This window comes from Trematomus bernacchii, unplaced genomic scaffold, assembly GCF_902827165.1.
Source record: "Trematomus bernacchii unplaced genomic scaffold, fTreBer1.1, whole genome shotgun sequence".
Taxonomy (NCBI): domain Eukaryota; kingdom Metazoa; phylum Chordata; class Actinopteri; order Perciformes; family Nototheniidae; genus Trematomus; species Trematomus bernacchii.
In genome coordinates, this window is record NW_022987973.1 from 12127898 (window position 1) to 12146546 (window position 18649).

The 18649-nt window shown below is 39.3% G+C and overlaps 2 protein-coding genes across 2 annotated transcripts in view; one reads left to right on the forward strand and one right to left on the reverse strand.

Moving 5' to 3' along the window:
* On the forward strand, positions 1–16811 carry LOC117471512 (transmembrane protein 255B). Its single transcript, XM_034116591.1, has 9 exons — positions 1–61; positions 948–1090; positions 1537–1599; positions 10731–10820; positions 12404–12484; positions 12880–12965; positions 13496–13655; positions 14432–14578; positions 15190–16811. Exons 1-9 carry the CDS (start codon positions 1–3, stop codon positions 15424–15426), a joined length of 1068 nt encoding a protein of 355 aa, XP_033972482.1. The 3' UTR covers positions 15427–16811.
* Positions 16653–18649, reverse strand: part of gas6 (growth arrest-specific 6) — a 16046-nt gene continuing 14049 nt past the window's right edge. Inside the window, exon 15 of the mRNA XM_034116590.1 lies at positions 16653–18566. Within this exon, the coding sequence (XP_033972481.1) occupies positions 18415–18566 (152 nt within the window). The 3' untranslated portion in view covers positions 16653–18414. The remainder of the gene's footprint in view (positions 18567–18649) is intronic.

Below are 18649 nucleotides of genomic sequence, written 5' to 3' on the forward strand. Positions count from 1 at the left end.
ATGCAGCAACCTGAACCCCCGCAGACAGCTCAGCAGACAACAGAAATACCGGATCCAGCAGGTACAAACATGTCGGGTTTAATCTTCTAACCTGAACCTCAGTTACAGTTTCATCTTGTGTCACACTATTTATGTTCTGTTATACAAGGCATATGTTTGCTATATGTCTAGAAAACAATGAAACAGGCCTTGAATACATTTAATTGGCTCATTAGTTGTGTTCAATTATTTGACAATCATTGTTGCTTCTTTCTTTTTACATTCTATTTGTAATATAGTAAATGGTGCAGTATTAATGCTTTTCTGTAGTAAACATAGTATCTCAAATTGTTTCCATGTTGACAGAATACAACATTATGATGCTCTGACATGTTATATTTCACATGATATAACAATAATAAACTCTGAAAGGAACCATTCTGCATAATCTTTACTTTTACCTTTAATAGTTTAAGTATATACTTAGCTAATAATGGCCTACTTTTGTACCATTTTGAATTCAGGACTTTTACATTTAATAGAGTACAGATGGAGAAAATTGAATATATGTAACCCATGTTGTTGTTTTTTGTTAAGTATTTCTACCACTGATGACCACATAGTTCCTGCACATATAATAGATTATTGGTGGGTGCTTAAAAAAACAACAATAATAAGAACATTAAATATGATGTGATTCAGACCACACAATAGCATATAAAACAGCTTCAACACAGCCAGCTACGAGTACTTTTACTTCTGACCCTATGAGTATATATTTTAAGAAAATGACTTAAATAAGATTTTGAACAAAGACCTGAAAAAGATCACTTCAATATGTGCATGTTGTCTTGGGCAAAAGGAGGTTTGCATGTTATGATCAGAATTAGGTTGAGAAAGGCATGTAATTTAGAGAGGTCATCTGTATCTAATAAGAGTAAAGATGTCCTCCTGTGGTCCATCCCCAGTCCACTACCTGCGTCGGAGGAAGACGGCGCTCTGGGTGACGGTGTCTCTGCTGGCTCTGGCTCTGGTGGTGCTGACAGTGGGTCTGGTCTCTGCCACGCGCACCGACAACGTGCCTGTGGCTGGATATTACTCCGGCATCACCGTGAGTCTCTTCAACTTCACAATATCTCATATCTCAATGAAAACAGCATGATTTGGAGACGATGTGCTGTCCTTTCTGTAAACATTGTTTATTGTTTTTCAAATGACAAGAACAAACCTCGCTCCCCCTCCCCCTACCTTACTTTCCTAGACCCTTCCTTATAAAAACAATAACAAAACATTACAATCATAACAAAAAAATGAATGAGTGACATCAACCTAAACACACACACACACACACACACACACACACACACACACACACACACACACACACACACACACACACACACACACACACACACACACACACACGAAATGCCATTCATGTCTCAAATGTGATATTTCTAAATGAACAGATAATGTCATCTTAAGTTTGTTGCTTTATGTTAGGGGCTGCGTTGTCTTTTTAATCATGTACATGTCCCTCTCTCTTTGTGTCTCCAGCTGAGTTTTGGAGCGTTTTTGGGCATTGTTGGCATTCACCTGGTTGAAAACCGCCGACCTATGGTGAGTCTGTTCCTCTGTCTGTAATGTCGCTTTTGCAACAAATTTAATTAAATTATAATTAGGATAACAGTCATTGCATCTATTTGACACAATTATGGTCTTAGAACCGTTAACTTCATGCAATGTGTATTTCAGACTTCAGAAAAGGCCTAATTGTTCCATACACGGTTAGTAATATATTTATTAGCAACTCTTGGAACATTTCTATTTCCTTTAAAGACAGCTGGCAGCTTCGAAAGAATAATCATTTGTTATGATTATTTGCTTCATGATATTCATCTTCTAAAAATTAGGCGTTGTTCCTGGAAGACAGGACATATATACACAATAAATGATGGATAATGTTACAGACTTTGTGAATTCACTAAATTGTTTTACGGGAAATTGCTCTATTATGAGCAAGAAGCAAATCCGATTACTCGATGGCGGCAGTAATGTGTTCTTGCTCCTTGTGCCCGGGTCAGAGGATGTGACTGGATTTGTGGACGGGGGAAGTGGATGTGATTGGCTCTGGACTTCTATGACAAGAGGGAAGATTGTATTAGTATTGGTCGGTCCTGACAGGGCTGCTTTATTTCAGGGACACAGAGTAGACACACACTGTATAGGTTAAACAACGACCAAATATTATTGACTCTTTCAAAATCTTACATTTTCCAACTTGTGCTAAACAAACAAAACCAGAACACAGTTTGAGAGTTCAGACTCTACCTACACAACTAAAACCGAATTAAAAAATAAAATAAAAATCTGCATAAACAGACTTCCAACTGGCAATAGTCAAGAGGTCGACAAATGAAAATGCGTCTTAAAAGCCAGCGGCAACCAGTATCTGGAACTGTTCCTCGGTCATTAAAGTATAGTCAGTATCACATTCGCAGGACATGAAACCCAGCATCAAGGGCTGAAGTGGACACCAGTGACACAGAAACTTTAGCAGATTGCCAGTCCTTGTTTACCAACTCTGAATTATTATGTGGTACACATCTTTTTATGTTAAAACGTTTCCAAGTTGATGAAATTAGTTGAGACTACAGTGCAATATGGGAGTTTCTTGATGATTCATGTCTCATTTGATCCTCTGTAGGAATAATTAATTTTTCATTTTACAATAACAATTAGCATTCATCATATACTACACATTACTTTAAATGTTTGTTAAGAAATAAGGGAGGGAAAAAGAAAAAGAAACCAAAGATTCAGTTAAAGTTCCAGGAAATAATGTAGTTTTTACTAGGATTTTATGGAATACTTTAAGAGGAGCTTTGATGGAAATGTATCAGGTAAATTAATCTTCTAATGAGAATGTGTAAGGTTTACTTAGTCCCGCCCTAAAAGGTGCAACAAAGCTAACACGAGACTCAGGAAGATGTCTATCAATGAGTCATTACAAGTCCCCACTGTCCTAAAAAGAGGTTTATTCAACCGTATTAACTCATAACCCCCCTCACAACGGTTGTAGTTTATTTTTTCCATTTTCCCCCCCAGTATATCTTACTAAATGTTGTTTCAACATGAACATGACTTTGAGGATGGGGATTGATTCTTCACTATTTCGTTGACCTTAAAGTATTCCAAGTGAAAGATAACATTAGCGGCTCTATTCTGCTCCAATAGTTTTTATCTAGTTTACACTTTAGACTACACTAACAGTAGGACTAGTAACTCTAACCAAACTTTTAAGAAGACAATTTCTTTGGATTAGTGCTTTCCATAAAAGCTCTTTTTGCCAACTTGAATACACAGAATACAAAGCATTAGGCATTCATCTTAACTCTTCTGTGTCTGCGCTTGTAAGCGAAGATGAAATAAGAACCTTTTACCCCATCAATCTTATAATAGTTTTAACTTCAGCCTAGATTCTTGTTTGAAGAATTAACAAGACAGCCACATTCTATATTTTAGCCAGTGTTATCTGAATTAAATAACTAGCCACATTGAGTAAATCCATCTAGCAACAGTTTTCATCACTTTCTAAAAATGCGTCTACCTACGTTTATAATCAAGGGCTGATATTTAAGAAAGGATTTAATAATAAGTAACTATGTCAATCTGTTGCTGTTATTATTGGAGAGGAGAATGGAAATGTAGCATCAGTAAGGGGGACTAAGCTGGGCAATTGGAATATATGAAGTCTAGAAATATTAAACATTAGATCCTATATATTTTTGTATCAGTTTATGTTATTACTAAAGACTGATGAAACCTTGAACATCAGAAACAACTAGAGAATGCAATTCCTGAAGAAATTGCTAGTGGGAATGTGCTGAAAATCTGACACTAAACTGCTATGCTGAAATGTAATGTGTAAGAAGAAAGTGAAGAATTTAGATTGAAATGATACATGAACACTGGGGGCTTGAATGTGTGATGAGAGAAGAAAAGAAAGTAAAAAGGCTTGGAAAAGCAGCAGAATATTTGAACTGCAAACTTTTGAACTAACTTGATGGTGAATGATCTGTCGCCATGCCAACGGCATTTGATGACATCCCATAATACGCTTAGATATGTTGATGGCTGCATCGTTACCAAACCTGTGAAGTTTTGGGCCGTTTGGAGCATTTTCACTGGAGTTATGAGAAAACCGTGTTTCATGGTGAGCATTGTGTTGCCATGGCAACGGCATTTGAAGAAATCTCAAAACTGTCCCGTAGATGTCTTCACGGCTGGACTGTTAGCACACATGTGAAGTTTGAGCACTTTTTGAACATTTTCATAGGAGTTATAGCCACATCATCTTTTATGGCGAGGGATGTGTTTCCATGGAAACGGCATATGGTGAGATCTCAGATTTGGCGTAGAGCTGTTGAGGCATGGACCGGTGATATACAAGTGAAGATTGGGGGACGATCAGACCGTGTCCATTGGACTTACAGCGACATCGTGTTTCATGGCGAGTGATCTGTCGCCATGGCAACGGCATTTGATGACACCCCATAATACACTTAGATGTGTGGATGGCTGCATCGTTACCAAACCTGTGAAGTTTTGGGCCGTTTGGAGCATTTTCACTGAAGTTATGAGAAAACCGTGTTTCATGGCGAGCATTGTGTTGCCATGGCAACGGCATTTGAAGAAATCTCAAAACCGTCCTGTAGATTTTTTTCACGGCTGGACTGTTAGCACACATGTGAAGTTTGAGCACTTTTTGAACATTTTCATAGGAGTTAATGTAAAGCGACATCGTCTTTTATGACGAGGGATGCGTTTCCATGGAAACGGCATATGATGACACCCCATAATTGACGTAGAGCTGTTGAGGGCAGGACCATTAAACATTATCTGAAGTCTGCTGCTCTGAGCATGTCAGTTGGAGTTATGACATCATCGTGTTCCATGACACAGGTGTTTATATTTGAGCTAACGACGACAGCTGTGTGTCACCAATAATGTATAAAATAGGTGGAACATGTTGAAGTCAGTATGAAGTCTCCATCAGACAGAAAAGAATAGGCTCAGACAGTCTGTTAAACTCCAGTGACCACGTCGTTAGCTCAAACACGAACACCTGTGTGTTATGACATCATCGTGTTCCATGACACAGGTGTTTATATTTGAGCTAAAGAGGTGTGCAGAGATCAAAGGTTTCCATTGTTCTGAATGAGAGATAAACCTCTTACATGTGAACGTTTTGTCGAAGAACCGTAACAGATATCTATGAAATTTCAAAACGTGAAGCATGTCAAGGAAGTTGAGTATCTGAACTGTAATTTTTGTGTACTTTCGGGTTAATAATGTGGCCTTTTTGGCAGTTTAACTAAAGGTGTGCGGCTGCTACCGTGAGGAAATATTAGCCTGAAATTACAATGGGCTTTAATGGAGGCATGTTGAAAGTTTTTGTCACTTCGTGCCCTCAAGAGGCATTTTGTGTAATTATTTTTGCTTAATTATTTGTCATTTTTCAAGCTACGAGATGTTTTCCTACGTTTGTCATGAAATATGTCTCAGGAATGTAGGGTTTGGGAATTATGGCAGTTTAAAAAAATATGAATGCAAATTTCAAGGTTTCCTCCACTCTAGCTGTGACATCACGCACTCTAGTTAATGTTAAAATCTGAAGAAAGCCTCTTTACCAAGGTCTGAATAATGTTTAATATCTCTAAAAGTAAGAATCAGATTTAAAAGTTGTGTTACACGAATAATGTCAGAAAGATGTGTAACATTTTAAACTTGGAATGAGGTTTCTGAGTGAAAGTATGAATGAACAGTTAGCAGATGAAGTCGCATGAAGATTTGTTGAAGTCTGAAGAATTTGTCCATTGACTTCAATGGTTAAAAATGTGATGTATTATGGGATGTATCTCTGGAATTATGAAAGTTATGAATGATAAAAGTAATAGCCATCGATTCCCGACCGACCTGAACGTTTTGATGTTTGAACGGAGTTTCTGCGATGTGGAATGTGGGAGGAGAAGAGGGCCAAAATAAGCCGGCGGAATAATAATAAACTTTTTGTCCGTAGCATAACAGATAGTTGGAATGCTGTTAACAGCATTCCCACTAAATTATTGAGCATGTCACTTCTGGGCACTGCTCAATGTATTAAAGCAAAACAAAATGAAAGCAATCTGAACCTTCTTCTCAATAATTTCCTTACAGACATTTTTGAGCCATTTTAAAGACACTTTTCATGCTTATAACAACACAGAGAAAGAGAAATATCGTCTTGGCATGATAGAGGTGTAAACCCATCACCATGACTGGTATATCAGCGTGAGTTGTGAATTTTTCATGTGGCGTGCAGGGTGTCCTTGTCTTACGTTACGCTACAGTGTACTGAATCTACTCCTGAACAGATACACTCCTTATAGCTGTTTACACATGTGGAGAGGCAGAGTCTAGTTCAAAATAAAGCATCATAATGACAGGTTATGTTGTTATGTTTAGGAATATGTTCTGCAGGCTCTCACTCCTTCTTGCTGTTGTTCAGTTGCATTGTGAGCTGTGGCTGTAAATGTGAGAGGGGAAGACATTTACTACCAGCTGTCTCTGTCTGCCTCTCCGGCATAGCTCCCAGATCTGTGCTTTAAACTTTAATGGTGAGATCGTTGCCACACCAGCCCCGGTCTACGGTGTCTCTTATGAGGCACATGTGGCACAATGTCCCTCTCACACAGGTGTCTTCTTCCCATCCTGTGTCCGAGGCTCAGCGCTGAAACACGAGCGCCGGCTGGCAGAGCGAGGCTGCTCATTAAAGAAGAACCAACCACACTGACATTAATGCCCCGACATCTGAGAGCTCTTCTTTTACTTCCTGCATCTCACAGGCCTTCTCTCCCCTGATGTCACAAAGCGGCAGATGGAGGGTTTGATGTTGTTTAAACTGTAAACACACAGAGGAGTGACAACTTGAAATACTGCAGCCAGAGATTACAAGAATGAACAACTTTAAATCTCTGCCTTCTGTGGAAGTGGACTACAATAGCTTAATATATATTTGTTAAGCACCTTTGATACAGTCTAAAGGATAAACTAGTGCACAGCAAAACTAAACAACAATTAAAATATATATTAAAATGATAATAAAACAAAGAAAAACCTACAAAATAGTACTATCGTCAAATAACGCCTGTGCCATTTCTTTTTTACTGGATCTGCTTGTTAGTGGTTTAAGTTACCTTGAAATAATTGGCATAAACAGACAAAATGTGTGGTTTGTGGTCAAAACTAAGCTAAAGATGCAGTCATGGGGTAATAAAATATGGTAGACAGTGAGAAAATAAAAAATAAAGACATATATCACCTGTATTGTTCCACAAATGAATATTTAACCATAGGGTAGTTGGGATTCTTTGCTTAGTGGGAAACTTTGTCTCTTTAGATTTTAATGTAATGTGACATTGTGCTCTAATCACAAATATTCCAAAAGACCCGTCCTCTTGATGAAGGTGAGGTGTGTTGCAGGTTAAACATGTGCTCCACTGACATTTGTCATTTTGTCTCGTGTTGTCCTCCAACATGAAAGGATGCTGGAGATCCTGTCTGTAAACTCTCCTCCTTTCGGCTGCTCCTAAAACACTGAGAGATTAATTTATGACTAAATGCTCCATGTAGCTCGCGTTCTGCCGTCCTCTTGGTCACCTTCAGGGAGCAGAACGGTGAACCTTTGAAGAGCCGTATTTTACCCAACTAGTTTCTTATTACCGTTGTGTCCAGCTGAGGTGTGATTGGTCACTGGACCACTGAACAGGGAAGGAGACCTTGCAGCGGTCAGCGACATTACCTGATAGATATCTTAACTGAAGCCATAAAACTCCTCTCGCCTCTTCATCACTGATGGATCTCCTTCTCTATAACTAAAACATCTTTGTCTTCTATTGATATTTCCCTCTGTTTTTCTGTTCTTAAAGTGGTTACACTGGACATTTTTATAACAACGCTTCAATTAAATCACCTGAATCTGCATCTTAACACTTAAGAAGATTATTAACAGATCTCAGCTCATTATTTCTCTGTCTCTCCCACACTAATGTTACTGTTTTGGTTCACTCTCACAGCTCTTATAGCTTTGTTTTCAGCATTGGTGATAAACAAATGACAAAACTGTTCTGAAATGCACTATTACTTCTCAGCACCAAGCAGCAGACAGACACCGTTACTGAACATAGTGGAACATTTAGTAACTAAAGAGTGAGACATTTCCATTGGGAGTTTACAAGGACCAAAAAACGGAGTTAAAAAAATAGTTGGACTGACGTTCATCAGGTGGACACACACACAAATCGAATGAATTGCTAATGTTGCTTTATTACTTCTGAATTTGTAAAAAAGCAACTGTTTGCTAACAATGTTGCAATATTCACTTCAAATGTGTATTCATATATTAGTGTTAAAATAACACTGTATTCATCCTGAGGGAAGTTGCAGAAGTTGCAATAAAGAACGCAAATCCAAAATATGCACGATGCTAAAATCAGGTTAAACGTGTTTCTGCTGCTCCTACATGAACTTCAGTTATTAAACTATCAACACTTTGAAGTAAAAATGATTCAGGACGAGTAAAAGTACCATTGAAAATTCTACTGATCTAAAATCACAGAAATTCTAACAGCAAAATACTAAGTATCACAAAGTAGCAGTAGCACTAAATGATCAAATAATACCTCCCAGCTGAGCCAATGTTTCAGTACTTGAGTAAATGTACTTCACATGACCACTTCCCTCTGAATATTTCCTCACTTAAAGACTCCTGAGAGAGACAACCATCTACAGTGTGGCTGTGAGTGTTAATCTTTCACAGCTTCTGATTCTTCTCCCTGCCTCAGTTGTGTCAGGGGAGATTCAGGTTTGGACGGCAGAGTGTGTGTCGAGGTGTTTTATGGGCTGGCAGCTGGTGCTAAGGTAATGTGAAGTAATGCAGTTGTCAGGCTCTATTGTCTCTGCTGCTGGCCTCATCTCCCGCTTGCAGCCCATAAAAGCAGAGTCATTTAAACCGCTAATGAAGTGGAGAGTCTGGGCCAGAGGCAGATAAAACCCACCCTGAGAAAAGCTTATTTCCTCAACCCAGCTCTTATTTCACTTTGTTCAGGGAAATTCATTTTTAATATTACCTTTTTCCAAATCCGTTCCACGCCTTCTACAGTGAGCTTTTACACTTGAGACGATTAAGAGCATGTTGGAGAATTCAGGTTAATCATCTGATTCTCACAAATTATCATTTCATATTAAAGAAGATCATCAGCTGTTTAATGGTTCAAATTAATCCCACTGGAAAATGTCTTCTGGATGAAAAGGATTTGTATTTAATCTTTCAGAATAACTGAAGATTTTAAATGGTATCAATTCAAGAAATGCCCACAGACATATCATTGTAGGATTGTTAGATATACTGTATATTATAAAACAAACTAAACTCAATTTGGGGAGAAAATGCTGTATCTCGTTAGACAGACAAAATGAAAGAAAGAGTGTGTTTAATCTCCTGCCTGAGTACAGCAGGCTTCGTCCTGCAGGAGCGATTGAACAGACATCAGACAATGCTCAGTGATAAAGTTCATGATCAGGCATCTGTGATCAGCCAGCTGTGTGTGTGTGTGTGTGTGTGTGTGTGTGTGTGTGTGTGTGTACTAAATTAGAAGTGCTCTTTCTTACAGTAATAGCTACATGGAATCACAGGTGTGTGTCACAGATTTGAGGCTGTTCAGATTGTTGGGCCTAATTTACAGATGTGTGTGTGTGTGTGTGTGTGTGTGTGTGTGTGTGTGTGTGTGTGTGTGTGTGTGTGTGTGTGTGTGTGTGTGTGTGGTGTGTGTGTGTGTGTGTGTGTGTGTGTGTGTGTGTGTGTGTGTGTGTGTGTGTGTGTGTGTGTGTGTGTGTGTGTGTATCAGATTGGGAGAATTAAATTGACCTTGCTGGTACAAAAGGCCGTCTCTCTGTCCTGTACGTCGCCTCTGTGCTCATAAATTACCCACAAAGCACCTCTACTTTGGCAGAGCAAGAAGCCGTACATTTCTTTTATCGTCCTAAAGCCCAGACGCTGCAGACGACCAATCAGGACACACATGCGGAAAGTGTGTGTGTGTGTGTGTGTGTGTGTGTGTGTGTGTGTGTGTGTGTGTGTGTGTGTGTGTGTGTGTGTGTGTGTGTGTGTGTGTGTGTGTGTGTGTGTGTGTGTGTGTGTGTGTGTGTGTGTGTGTGTGTGTGTGTGTGTACTTTACTTTTATAAAATAACATTTCTAGCACATGTATTAATAAATCAGAATTCATAAGGACAGAACACTCAAGAAAATGAAAATAAACTGTGATAAGAAAAAGTTCTACATGCAGCAATTACTTTTGAGGATTATTTATATCTTTTTTTATTATTCACTCTATTTTCACCCCTGATCTCTGTGAAATCTACATGTACGGTTATTGTTGAAGAGTAAAGTACATAGACATTTGTATAAATGATAGAGGTTTGTTGTTTGCAACTTGATTCCCATCTTATTTTCATATTTACCTATTGATAATGTTTGCTCAATATGCTCATTCTTTTATTTTGAAATCGGTAAATGTTTCCTTCAATTCCATATTGTTGTATATTCAACACAACCAAAATGTACTGTACTGACTCTGATGAAACTCACTTGAGCTCTCCATCTTTGTTCCAAAATAACTTCTCCTGATTCTCCCCTCTTCATATCTTATAGCTGGTGGCAGCGATCATATTCATCAGTATCGGAGTTGTCGCCTCTTTCTTCTGTGCCATTGTGGACGGGATCATCGCGTCAGAGTTCATTGTAAGTAATAGAGGAATTTACCCGCCTAAACTGAAAATAAAGAAATACAACAAATACATGCCAAATCCACACATCAAGAAGAACAGAGAGAAGCCTGCAGAAACACATGCTGAAGCCGGCACACACACACATCAGTGAGATCAGGAGGTTTGCAGACACATCAGAGAGATCTTACCAACACGACACCACACTGACCTCAGGGTTAGTCAGACAGTTGCCACGGAAACATTCAGCAGAACAGGGCTGATTGTATGTATCCAAAAGTTACCCACATTTCCCCACAGAACTCCTGAATTAAAGGTCACCTATTCTGCAAAATCCACTTTTTCATGTCTTTTATAGATAAACATGTGTCCCCTCTGTGTAAAGAGATTCTGAAAGTTTCAGGAAAAAGGATTCACTCTCTTTCTGTCCTTATCCATTTATATAAAAACCTGTCTGAAAATTAGCTGATCAGATTTTGGCCACTTTGTGATGTCATAACGATCTTTTGGGTTGTGTAACCATTAGCCAATAACCAACCAAGGTAACCCCCCCCCCCCCCCCCACACCTTATCACCTGAATCTCCTCCTAGAGCACCATTGTGTGTTTTTTAATATCTCTCAGAGGGGCGTGGGGAGTGGCTCCTTATTTTCATCTAAAGTAACAGACAGAGAATCAGCACTTTTGAAACAGCTCGGAAACAGATGAGATGCTACAATGCATGATCTAATTGGTATTTTGAGCCAAACACTTCAGATACATGTGTTAACTGGGAACTATAATATATTGATGAAAAACAGTATAATTGGGGAACTTTAAGTAAAACAACTTTCATTCTCATCGTCTCATTTGTCCCACTGCAAATGTGTTACATAATGCCAGCATTTAGTTCTTTCTTTTCATATGAGGGAGTTGTAATTACTCCAGAACATTTGATATATCACTTCAACATAATTTGTTTCCCCAATGCCATCAGTCAGGAGACCATTTCAAACTGACTAGATCTTAAATAACTCCCAGACTAAATGAATGTGTTCGAAATGTTGACATTTTATGGGAATGAGCAGAAAATGCAGAGGTCAAAAAGCTCCATCTTAGATTTCTCTCTGAACCCCTCAGTTTGTCCCATCACCCTGAACTTTATTGAGCATCTTAACGACTGTGGACCAGAGAATTAAAAAAGCTGGCACAGTCACTGATATTGATCAACAGTGCTATCAAACCCACTGCAGATATTTTTATTTTGTGCTTGTGGGACAGTAAAAGTCATATTTATTGCACCTTCAAGCTTTGGACAATGAAAAAAGATTATATTACTGTTCACATTATATAAAGCCAGTGAGGTGTAATGCTGTAGGGTCTGTGGGGGAGTGCAGCTGAGGGCTCTGACACATGTTGTAAACTCTCACTGCTGCAGTCACACAGAAACTACACGAGGACGGACAGAGTAACACAAACCAGGGTTCTGGCTAAATGTGCATCATGGAAGCCTTTAAACTTGGGAGATGTACTCTAAAAAAGTACAGAAAAAACATTTAAGTCACAGTGTGTTTCTACTGATGATATGTGCTTCTAATGTTTTTGTATTTTCCACACACAGGACACAAGACCCTTGCAGGAGGACATGTGTGACTTTTACGCCAGCGAAGCGGCTTACGCCTACGACAACTACTACACTGAGGTGATTTATACACTGTACACACACACTAAATGCATCACCTGCCATTGTCTGGTTTTTAAAAACATACCATTATCTCCCAATTAACAATCTGAGTACCTAACCTCACCTCACCTACTGTGTGTTCTCCTCATTATTTACTTATATCTTCTTCTAAAAATAATGTGTAAAAGATGCTTGAAATGCATTTTAAGCCGACTATATTCTGCAGCCTTTTGGTGCCCACCAAAAACATTCACCAAGTGTCTAGTGGCATCTAGTGGTCTCATAAGGTCACTGCACTGAAATGAGACGTATCAAATAAAAAGCTATTCAAAGTTCTGGAAATAATTGTAATCATACATTGAATAAAAAGGTTTCTAAAAAATGATTAACTCATAAATCCTCTGACGCTGCAGGTGACGTGTCGTTCCTTTAACAAAGCGTGTAAACTGAAGCTGAGGAGCAACACATGCTACTGTTGCTACCTGTACAACTGTGCCAGGTGAGACACACCTGCTGTGTGTGTGTGTGTGTGTGTGTGTGTGTGTGTGTGTGTGTGTGTGTGTGTGTGTGTGTGTGTGTGTGTGTGTGTGTGTGTGTGTGTGTGTGTGTGTGTGTGTGTGTGTGTGTGTGTGTGTGTGTGTGTGTGTGTGTGTGTGTGTGTGTGTGTGTGTGTGTGTGTGTGTGTGTGTGTGTACAAACTGACTCTTGACTCTTACTATTCAGGGTGTCCTCCACAGTGAACATGTTTGACTATTTCTTCCAACTGTAATGTTATAATAATATTGTGATAATACAGTAGAGAGCAGTTAAAACCACATCCTAGATTTCAATGCTGGATGCACTTACAGTCTCTGGGAGTTTAAAATAAATGGGAACACGCCATGGACATTGCGAGGAATTCTCATAGGGCAAAACAAATTCTCCTGTGACAATCCCCTCTGCATATTAAGAACACCTGCTTAATGATCTATAACAAGAACAACATCCTTACCACGTTAAGATCTGAGTCCTGCTCTCTGCCTCTTGCAGCACGGAGTTCCACAACCAGTACTACGAGTTCACGGGGGTCAACAGCTGCTGGGACGTGATCCACCTGCAGCGCCTGCTCTGGACCGCCGTGGTGCTCAACGTCTTCTGCCTGTTCCTGGGCATCATCACCGCCGCCGTGCTCGGGGCGTACAAGGACATGGTGAGCAGGAGAGGAGAGAGAGAGCTTCTTTACAGCAGAGACAAAGAGTAAAAACATAGTACTCTTTGAAGTGAAGGGCAAAGAAAATAATCAGAAAGAACATCTAAATGCAAGAGAAAAGCATTTTTTTTATACTGGAATCTTAATTTTCTTTTGTGTTTAACTTTTGAATCTGTTACTTTACCAAGGCTCTTTTTTTAAGTACTAATATTACGTGTTAAGTCAGAATCAGAATCAGAATCAAGTTTATTTACACATACAAGGAATTTGCTTTGGTATCTGGTGGTGTGAACATAAACAATCTCAAAAAGTAAGTTGCAAAGTAGGTAAAAAAAAAGAAATATATAAGGATAATAAAGAAATAAGTATTTTTAAGAAACAATTTAGGATTAAAGACAAGTATTTACACCAAATTTAAACGTAACTATACAAATAACCTTAAAACCTAAAAAAACAAACACTTAGGACAATGAGTATATGTGGCAAGTGTGCAGATATCTCTTAGTTTCACCGCTTCCCTCAGTTCAATTTCATCAGTAAATGCAGTTTATGATGTTTCAGAGACATGGATATCTCTGATCTTATTTTATTGTATTTAATGGTCCTGGTGTTAGGATAGATGTCCATACAGAACATTGAGCAGCAAGCATAGTTCATTACTTCCTTTATAATGTGTGCATTTCATGAGTAACTGTTGCACACTCACTCACGTTTTCCTTTGAGCTTCATTTGATAATTTCTCATCTCATCCAAATCCTTTTTATTGTTTCCTGCAGCAGAAGCCCACTCCTCAGATGGCTCCCAGCCCCGCACCACCCCCCCACATCCTGTACAACCCCACGCAGCACATGCTCACCTACGCAGGCTACTGCCCATCGGGACAGACTCTGCCCGCTTACCCCAACTATCCAATCCCCATGCAGGTAATGGCCCAGAAATAACAATTTTTAGGTCCTTTTTGTTTACAGAAGGTATAATAAAGATTTTAATTAAATTCAAATAGGCTGCTTCAGTTTAAGGTTTTCTGTGCATGCTGGCTCAGTCTCACTGTGACGTGTTAATACAACTGAGCCATTGTTGATGTTATTATTGCTTTTCCTATCATGACATTTCTGACAAAAAAGGCAGAAGTACTTTTCTTTTTTATATCAGATTCAGAATCAGAAACAGGTTTATTACCAGGTAGATTGACACGTACGAGGAATTCGATTTGGTATTGTGATGCATACATAAAAGTAAAAAATTAAAAACAGAGATAGCAAACTATTTTAAGAAAACTATAATAACATATACATTAGCTGTGGATTTAAACAATCACCTTAAATCCACAGATACAATTTCATTTATTTATATCATGGTGATTTTGTCTGAAATTAGTCCCACAGATTTATTGATTACTTATATTTCAGTGTCAAACTACACAAAGAATAAAAGCCACACCTCACATTCAAATGAATTTGGTTATCTTTGGCTCTACTTCCACATACACTGTAGCGATGCAGGCTACCACTCCCTGTGTGCCCCTCTCCCACAGCACAACAGCAGCTATCAGCCCCCTGCCACTCCTCAGATGGTCCCTGAGGGGGGGAATGCCTCCACCCCCTGCCCGTCTGAGGAGAACCAGAGCCAGCCCCCCTCTCAGACCCCCAACCAGCCCCAGCCTCAGGGGGGCACCCAGGAACCAGGGGGCTACATGCTGACCCCCAACGCTCCGGTCCTCTACGGCTCCGCCTACAACCCCTTTGAAAAACCCCCACCTTACGCCTGCTGAGCCCCCAGCCCAACACCTGGGGCCTGTTGGAGGAAATATATCTAGACCTTGTCGGACTGAAAGTAGCACAAGACATTTCATAGATGACCTTGGAGAGCAAACAGTGGGCTTCACTCTGTACTGATACATGTTTCTGTGTTCGCACTGAGGAGATACAGAGGTATGGCTATGAAGTGTGAGTATACAGACATTAAGATATTTCATGTGTTTTAAGGGAACTGTTTGGGAAATAATCTAATTTGCTTTCTTGAATAGAGTAATAAGATTGGTACACATTTGTATCTCTAGGTGAAATGAATCTTTAGCTTCAAAATCAAACTGCTAACGGTGGCTAACAGTTAGTCTGGATATAATGGAGAAAATCACCCAAACAACACCTTTAAACCTCACCAACAATTTTATTTTTTATCTTGTTAGCTTCATCTTTACAAAAACGTTATTGTAAATTGGTGATGTGCTTTTATTGGGGAAGTTGGTGAAATCAAATAAAAACAAAATGTCACACTTCTTTAAGCCTAGAGCTCCCATGCTAACCTGTTTCATATGAATAATCGTATCGTCGTACACTTGGATCTGATCTTGCTAACTTGTGTCGATTGGACTACAGGTCTTATTGTGTATCGTCTCACTTAACTACTGTATTAGTCATTCAAAGGGCTTTCTTGAACTGGAGAGTAAATGTTGACACTGACGTTGCTGTTATTTATGTTTTGTGTGAATTGTGTAATGTGCACTTTTAAAGTCAGTATAATGTATTTATTATTGATGATGCATGATGTTAAACTGCTGTGGGATGGGATTGTGTAGCTGCTATAAATACATAATGTATTAAAGAGGTACCTTTAAGAAATATTTATTCACTGATGCATAATGAATGTGTAGTCAATTGGAATCTCTGATATAAGGGAAGTGTTAGAAAATAGGATTATTCGTCTGCTTTCCGAGAGTTAAATAGGACATTTATTTATATTCTAATCTCTGGGCAAGAAAGTGAATAATTGTATTTACCAAAATGTCAAACAAATTATTTTAACCGTCACATTTTTAGAATCATCAGTACAACTTTTAATAGCAAAACCAGGTGTTTTCATTGTATTACTTCACCTTAAAGAGACTATATATGTGAATCAAACAATTCTTCCTCAAATAAAAAGTTTAAACCTTTGTTCGCATTAAATAAAACATGTGTTTCAATTGTCTGTTTTTCTTCAAAAACCACAAAACACTTTTTTTTTTGAAAATACAATTTTACTATGATGTTCATACAACTGCTTTTATTTTTGTTTAAATAGCATTTTCACTGTTGAGGGAGGTTAAAACTCAAAAGGCAGACTCCTCTCACCATTGTACACATACTGGCAGTTAGTGAAAGTGAAAAATGAAAACTAAAGACAAGTTCAATATACAACACATGATAAAAAATACAATAACTCATCAAGCTCTATATTCTGGCATTCATTCATCAGAAATCTAGAAAATGATACAATACAGAGCGAAGTAAAATAACACTGGAGCCCTTTTGGCATTCTGTCACAATGCTCCTGACATTCTCTCTTTTAATTGTGTTTTCATTTGCTCAGCACCTGTAAAATCAAATTAAAAATGGAGTCCCCAAAGATGTACGACCCTTTGATCCATGGATATCGCTTTTAGAGTCTCCCCCTTCAGTTTTCATGATAGGAATTGTGTCTTTGTTATCCAAATGTTTTTAGGAAGCAGATGAAGTGAAGAGAAGTGGAGAGACTCAGATTACTGGATCAACTTAAATGTGCAGGAAACCTCAGTGAGCAGAAGGTAGTGTTTTTCTGTCTTCTATAAAGCATTGTACAGTCACATTATTTACATACTCAGTATATTACAGCGCACTCTTCTTACCCTCAGTAGCTTTGCGGTGCGTTCGATGCAGTGCTCACTCTCTGGATGGAGAGGGCACCTTCCGGTCTGTGCTTCTGAGACTAATCTATCATCATGTGATTGAGGATTATTGAGAATCAGGGTGTCAGTCAAATCTTTAAAAGACTGAAGTACTGCAGAATGCACTGGTGGAAATGCATAGTGTGTCTGCAATGCAAAGCATTATCTCTGTGTGTGTGTTACAGTACTGCACCCGTGTGATATGATTCACCTATTTGGAGGGAAGCTGCTGCGAAGTTTGGGTTGGTTGTTCTTTGTAGGCACACGGTTGATTTTTAAGGTTGCAGGCAGACATGGAGTGTTGCTTTAGTGGGGGGGGGGGGGAAACGGCTTCACGCGCAGTCCATTGCTACCTGCAACAATGTGCAAAGTTTTCTACACAAAGGGGGCTGATCTTCTTAGGAACAAATAAGATTGATTAAGTCCCTGATCAACCCCTCAAATAATGATGAACCAAACACTCATGGAGATCTGAGCAATGTTCAATGATTTCCTTTGAATAAGGGAAGCCGATAAAACTCTTATGATCTGGTCCCCATTTTTTTCATTTCATCAGATTCTACATGAGCGTGGTCGTTGTGTAGAATGGAAGAAAGCAACACGACCGCAGCTCTGTCAGCGGAGTCACTGTGTCTACAGAGGTCCCGTCATATCTGATTGAGCACAGGACCCAGGCGTAGTGTGCTGACCCCAGACCAATCATTGGACATAGCTCTAGATAAGGCCCTGTGTGTTCTAATGGGCTCACAATGCTGTGATGCATGGGCAGTATTTGAGGCAATGTTGTGCAGCATTTATTCCAAGAAATTGTACAGGGGACATAGCTGATTGGCTTATTAACTCCTTATGGAGTCATTAGAGAATACTGTGAATCCCCACTGATGCCTGAAGGCAGCAGTGTCGTCACAGTAACAGGACAGGGTGATCCTGGGCTAAGGCTTTAGCTGAACCCCGAAACCTGGCAAAGCTTTTATGTGTGTTCCAATCTAAATCATCACTGGTCAAAGCTTTTATAAATATATTGGAAATAATCCCCATAGCCTCAATGAACTGCTAATGCATCAGTTGCTGTGGTCACTGGCGAGAGTCCAGCAGGGGGCAGGAGTGTGAGCGGATGTCGTTGTGTTTGTGGAGGGCCTGGTCCAAGTCCAGAGGGTGTCCGTTAACACTGACCTCCATGCAGCCGCTGTAGGGCGCCGACACCAGCGTGGACACCAGAGGGACATCTGAGGGAGAAACAACAACAACAACATGTCATCCAGCAGAAAACAACATGCACTGTGTAGGAGATCTTACTTTCCAGAGTGCA